The 6,529-nt window shown below is 36.3% G+C and overlaps 1 protein-coding gene across 1 annotated transcript; it reads right to left on the bottom strand.

Annotated features, from left to right (window-relative positions):
- Window positions 1-696: 696 nt before the first annotated feature.
- On the bottom strand, window positions 697-6,048 carry bcap29 (B cell receptor associated protein 29). The gene is made up of 8 exons (XM_041808559.1): window positions 5,946-6,048; window positions 5,125-5,231; window positions 4,805-4,905; window positions 4,461-4,608; window positions 4,201-4,336; window positions 2,174-2,276; window positions 1,946-2,046; window positions 697-1,764 (listed from the first exon to the last, which is right to left on the bottom strand). The coding sequence occupies exons 2-8, from the start codon at window positions 5,214-5,216 to the stop codon at window positions 1,729-1,731; spliced, it is 717 nt and encodes a 238-aa protein (XP_041664493.1). The 5' UTR covers window positions 5,217-5,231; window positions 5,946-6,048; the 3' UTR covers window positions 697-1,728.
- Between the last annotated feature and the right edge of the window lie 481 nt (window positions 6,049-6,529).

Raw genomic sequence — 6,529 nt, 5'->3', positions numbered from 1 at the left:
TTATGTGGGTTATAACTCGATGCATCTCCATTTCCACAGCTAGTTTGGTTTGAAACAGAAGGAAGTCTTTGTTCTTGTATTTGGTGTTTGCCACATGCCATGGCAGGTTTTTGTTCTTGCACCATTAACAGAAAATCTATACTGTATTTTGTCCTTGTCTTTATGGTTTGTTTCAGTGGTCAGTCTGATTTTTTTTTTACTCTTTCTAAACTTTAGTGCCAAAACCCACAACATAAACATCAAGCTCTTCTCAGGTTTTATCAATCACTTCACAGTCTCATCAAAAAAATGATAAACCTTTACTTTAAATCTGTTAAAATAACCTGCTGTATTTTAAGGCAGTTGTTTAAAAGAATTACACTGTTGTCTTTGTAAATGTATAGTATATTATACTTTTTTAAGATGTTTCCTGCAATTGGCTCTGTACCATTTGGTAACTCACAGTATGTAGTGACTGTGTTGCTGTTTGAACTCAGGCTCAGGCAAGTACACACTTTTAGAGAAGAGCAGGAAAGAGGTCATTATCTCAATAATGTAAGGCATTTACCTGCATTTAAGAAATCAGAATGTAAATAATTTTCTTGGATTATTTTTGTAAAAATACAAAGAATATCATAAATGTAATACTAAAAATAAAACTTTTAATATCGAATCAAAACATGTGAGAGTGTTGATTTCATTCAAGAAGGCAAAAAGTAAAGAAATGAACCTTTATTTGACGAACAGAACTACATCCACCCAAAAGGCACTTCAATCTTTATCTGTGTAGGAACACAAAGGTTAAAAAAAACATTTTATGACCACATTAACTATGGTGAACATAATAACTGTTTAACTTGGAATTAAGAAAGAGACATGGAAGCATTTGGCGGTTGTAAGCTTCTCCTTGCTTTAACAGCAACAAGATTTTTGAATAATGGAAATGTAAAAATTAAGCAGCCTCTTTTCATGACACATATCTCTCCAAACATCCTAAAAATGAATGTTTTAAACAGTGCAGCAAACAGACAACAATGCTGGAAATTGTGTGGCCCAGAAACACAAATAAGACCTATTTGAACTCCTTCCACCTCTTTTATGTGTTAAATATTAAGACTAACCCTGCAGATTTCTTTATCAAACCACAAATTAATTACCAAAAGACAAAACAAACTTAAATTATCTAAAAATGTCAACCTCATCTTTCACCATCCCTACTCTGGTTAAAAAAATTCATCAGGTGGAATACAACAAATGTTACGTGTATGTGAAACTGTACATGCAAACTGTATTTGCACAGCCCTGTAAGCACACTCTGAATTTACATACTGTTGCTAAGCTGGAAGTGGGTGTGGCAGGTTTCCGCATACAGTAATAAAAAAACAAAGTATCAAAATACATTCATAGATGTTCTTTCAAAACTCAGTTCTTCAGCTTGAGACAAATCCTGCACTCCAAACTAAGACAAGTGCCGCAAACCAATAACACCGATCCCACCTGCAAAGATTTAAGTGCTGTGCAATCAGACCTGTTTTCTCTTTAAATGCCTTTAATCAATCTGCAGCATTACTTAAAAAACGGTCGTCTTTATCATGCTGTGCCAAGCAGCAACAGAAAACCTTAAAACCATTACTCATATAACCTCAGGAGCCTGTCCTGGTGATGTGATGTGCACAACTGTGACACAAGGTGATATGTGAGGGAAAAATGTGCTGCCATGTGACCTTTGAGAAAAGGTTTTCTGGTCGATTAGTCCTCCTTTTTGTTTCCACTGTCTTGAAGATTCTGAAAAGTTGAAAAAAGAAATTTCATTTTTTCACCAGTAATGAACAGGATCTACTGTCCATAAATGTCTCAACATTGATGAAAATGCGTTTTTAAAAGAGAATTGTTTTGAGGTTGATTATTTTGAGTTTTATCCTGATGTGGCGATTTTATCCAGAGATCAGAAAGGGCTCATTTTTACCTGGAGCTCCTGATGTTCTTTCAACAGTCGGTCATACTCTCTGGCCAGCCCTTCCATCTGCTTCCTCATTACATCAGCCTCAGATTCTGACTTCTTCAGGGCTGCAGCAGGGACAAGCACACATCAGCATCCTCTTAGTCTTCACAAATACTGATTTTTTTTTTCAGAATTTAAAGTATCAAACAAAAAACTGGAACAGTGGACATGTGCATACATGTATATACTCACCTTCTCCTGAGCTCTTCAGTTCTACTTGTAGTTTCTCCACTTCCTTCCTCAGCAGCTCCATGCCCTCTGCTGTAGCCTTATCTCCTTTCCCTTCCATCAGAGCCTGAAATACACCCAGTGACTCTCAGTTACACAGAACTCCGATGAGTAGTTTTATTAACATCTAGAGCTAAATGTGAGCTTTGAAATGAGCTTTATATGCATGTAAGAGTAAATTGATCTTCAACCCCGTTATCTAGGCATCCGTCAGTACAACTTTCACTCAGTACGATTTTAGTTTGACTAATATGTTAAGTATTTTTAAAGTCTAGCTTTTTTAGACTATCTTGTAACTTCTAATTGCATGTATATGTACTGACTAACTGATGATTAAGTGGCACAAGTGACCATCTCCCTTACGTTCCTACGTTCCACCAACTCTCCAAAGGTTGCTGTCTCGTCCAATTTCCTTTATCCATGCCAAGTGCCATTCGTTTCAAAGTACTCTGTCAACTATTATGCCATCTTCACCTGAGGGGTAAACGTTGAGGTGAGCTCCCCCAACCCTTTCTTTGGCTTTCTTTGGGCAAAGAGGTTAGAAAAAAAAGCCCTAAGCTTGACTTAGAAATATTGGGTATCACAAAGACATGAACTTTCTATGTTAACTCAGGATTCTTCACAAAAAGTGAGTGGTTAAGTGCATCATTTGGCACTTCTGCACAAAAAGGATCGCAGACTGATTCAGTCAGATTAATATAATGAGAAGTAATGATGAATAGGCCTACATAAATGTAATAGCAGTAAGTAATAAAATAAGATTGTATTGGAAAGACTAGCTTAATTGCTAAAGGCAAACAAAAAGACTACTCTGGGGGCCATATATGAATATTACAGAAGCTAGAAATGTATGCTTAACCTGAAAGAAAAAAAAATGGGTATTTGGGTTATGTTTTATGCTTTTTGGGGGTTATCTTATTTTATCATTTAAGTGCAATTTATTTCAGTTAAATGAAACATGCAAGTTTAGTTTGAATGTGTTTATGTATGTATGAGTGTAAACATTTGTATTAGTAATATCGTGTTCTCTTTATTTTATTTCAAACTGTTCAGTATACTTCTAATGCTTTGCAATAATAACATAATGTGAATAAATATATTTGGAAAAAGCAAAATGACACAGCAACTGCACTAAAAGAGAGAGAAAACTGCTGTTTGAATTTATATATTATTTATTTTAACCACTGGAAAAGTAATGAGATTTCCTCTTTTGTTTCTAATGGAAAAAATACAAATGTACCTATTACACTTAAACATGCATGATTTCAGCAGAATTACTGCTTTAACTGGGTTAGAGAGCCTTTATGTAATGATAAACATGCAGACAATGTTTATATTTGTCTAAATCAAACTCAGATTAATTTATGCAACTGATGGCTTGATGAAACTTACAAATTAGTTTTGTTATCTGGTTTGTTGTAAAAGCAGTCGTGTTAAAGGGACTTTTTGGATATTAAGGTGCAATATAAAAACCCTAGTCTCCTAAAATGCTTTGCTCTCATTCTCTTCATGATCAGCTGAAATTCAATGTGTGAATAGAAACATGAATGGTAATGTCTTGTTCTGTGGCATTACAAATCCAGCACAGTGCTGGAGTACTTAAAGCCCTGATAACAACAACGAGTGAAGTCCAGACCTCCTTATTTTAAAAAGTCTCCCTGGAAAGCTTTTATCATGATAAGGCATGATATAAAAATTACTCATTCATATACTGATTAGAAAGACAGTCCAAGTTGGTTAGTCAATTAAACATGTTAATTGCCTCACATAGATTTTGTCATAGTGGTTCAATCAACACTGATGTACTTCAGTTTGACTTCCTGATGAAGGCTTGATGCCGAAACACGTTGAAGTGTGTTTTTAAGGTCCACACAAGACCATGCCACGAAAATAAAGGCATTTTAATGCTTAAAGAGAGTGCTTTGGAGTTTTCTTCCTGTTTGTTATAAAATTGATGTACCTCAGTTGTTAAAAACCAACCATATGCCTACCTTTTTCAGCATCTCATTGTCCTCCATGCATTTCTTAGCAGTCTGGTTAGCGTTGTCAGCCTGTCCCTGGAGAGCAACTGTATTCGCAGACACTGATGCCAGTTGGTTAATCAAGGTGACCACTCGCTTCATAACCCTGCAAACATAAAACTGGGAATACTAGTCCAATAAAAACATAATATAGGGGTCACACTTAGTTCTGGGAACATGTTATGCACACAAGTCATTTATTTGTGTATACTGATATAAAAAAAACTCACAGCCAGAGGAAGACAGCAAAGCCAGAGATGTAGAGGTTCCTCTGGGCTCTGAACAGCTTCATGTGCAGGTGATCAAACATGTTGGGTTGCAGCTTGGCATCTGCGCCCACTTCTTTAGATGAGTATTTCCTCACTTCTCGCACAGCATCTAGAGTGTAGTAAAAAAATCAAGCTTACAGTTTCTCAATGATACCCAAAGCAAAAGTCTGATTCCCTTACAGAACACTATACGGATCCTAAAGTCAAAATATTTCAAGATGAAGTAACAATTTCCCACCAGAGATACTACCCATTGGATCAACAATGATGCAAGACAAACCTAACACACATGATGCTTCATTTACCGAGAAAGAGAACAATCAGTATGATGATCATTGTGAGAAACACTTTGTTCCAGAACCTCGACATAAAGCCCCAAATCCTCAGCTGGAAAAGACGCTGCCACCTGCAGCAACACAAGTTAAAAAAAGCATTTATATGTTGGCAGCATGCACTTCAATAATCAGTATGCAACACAAGATTGGCAAGCCTTTGTGAGATAAGAACAAGCATCAGTCTCTTTGTTGGATCTCTTGCTCCTTGTTTTTGTTGCACTGATTTCTCACCCATATTGTGGTGATACTAACCAGACACACTGACATGATTCTGGGCCTGTTATATTTACCTTTTGGCTGAAATGAAGGGTAAACAGAGGAGGACAAGAATGCCAATCTCCACATAGAGAAAGATGGCTACAGCGGTCCACTGCAGCCCCATGTCTGGTTAAGGTTCCTGGAGAAAAAGTGATTTACACAATAACAGATATGAACAGTGTTCTGACAGTCCCTCTGACACAAAATACAAAGAACATAATACTCTGGCGGAGAGGTTTAGCAAGTATGTATGACTTTATTCAACTTGGAAAACAATAAAGTCTGTGTTAAGAAAACAAGCTCCTTACTCAGTGTGTTCACAGTTCACATACCTGGGCGTTAACTCACTAAGGCCACAGCTAACAGGTCAAACGTTTTACTTTAATCTTACAACCTACATAATAACGCAACCGCATGCAATATGCTACAACAGAAAGATAATGTTGGCGCCATGCACATTTTAGAAGCAATTATGCTAAATACAAGCTATCAAAGGTTGCTCTTCTTACAAAAATAAATATTTAGTTAAAAATCCTGACTCGTCTGTTGGCTTCAACGAAGGACGACAAAAGCAGCCAAGCTAGTTTTAGCCATTTTATGTAAATGAAACTTTATTAACAATTGATCAATTTCATTAGGTTTTCACATCGCCAAAAACGAGGCTGCGTGCTAGAGGGAATAATAAATCCAAAATATGAAATTAAAATACAGTGACCTACGAAAAAGAAGGCAAATCTTTACCATATTAGGGCATTTTAGAAGTAGCTTGGTAAACTTACTCGTTAAAAATCAAAACCATATATAATTAAGATTGTAACTGTACGTTAAATTAATATATGAAGACATAACTTACCAACAACACTGGGAAATAAAGATTAACTTTGGTAAACTTGTAACATCAAGCAGAGCAAAGTTTGTCCGCTCTTTTACGTTCTTCCGGGTATAGCATCTTGGGTTTCAAGGACCCAGCTTCCGGTCTAAATTTTCAGAATAAAGGTTATTTATTATTTCTCGACATGATGTTGCTAACAATAATACTGGAATGCGTCGTTAGTTGTTTGTTTGATCAGTCTTTATATTAATTTTACAAACTCTAATTGGAGTTATGATTATGCAAGTAGCTTCTTTTCGGAGATTTGACATAGGACGTTTTGATTTTATTTTTAAAGGTGTTGTCAAATGACCTCCGGGCCCCTGAGCTATTCACTGACATGTCGAAATGTATTTAGCTTTGACACTTTAAACATTACTGGACCATAATTAACAAAAAACAATACAAATTGCATTGTGCCCTGAAACCATAGACACTGATCCTAAACGTGGGGTTTTGGACCCCCCAGGTGGTCGTGAGACACTGAGAGGCGGTCGCCAGATGCCTTCCAAAAATGAAGAGTATTTCAAAGTGATTTCAAATTTTATATTTGAACCCCTTTTATT

The sequence above is a fragment of the Cheilinus undulatus genome, linkage group 2, assembly GCF_018320785.1.
Source record: "Cheilinus undulatus linkage group 2, ASM1832078v1, whole genome shotgun sequence".
NCBI lineage: Eukaryota > Metazoa > Chordata > Actinopteri > Labriformes > Labridae > Cheilinus > Cheilinus undulatus.
Note: the sequence above shows the minus strand (reverse complement) of the source record. Positions and strands in the feature narration are given on the sequence as shown.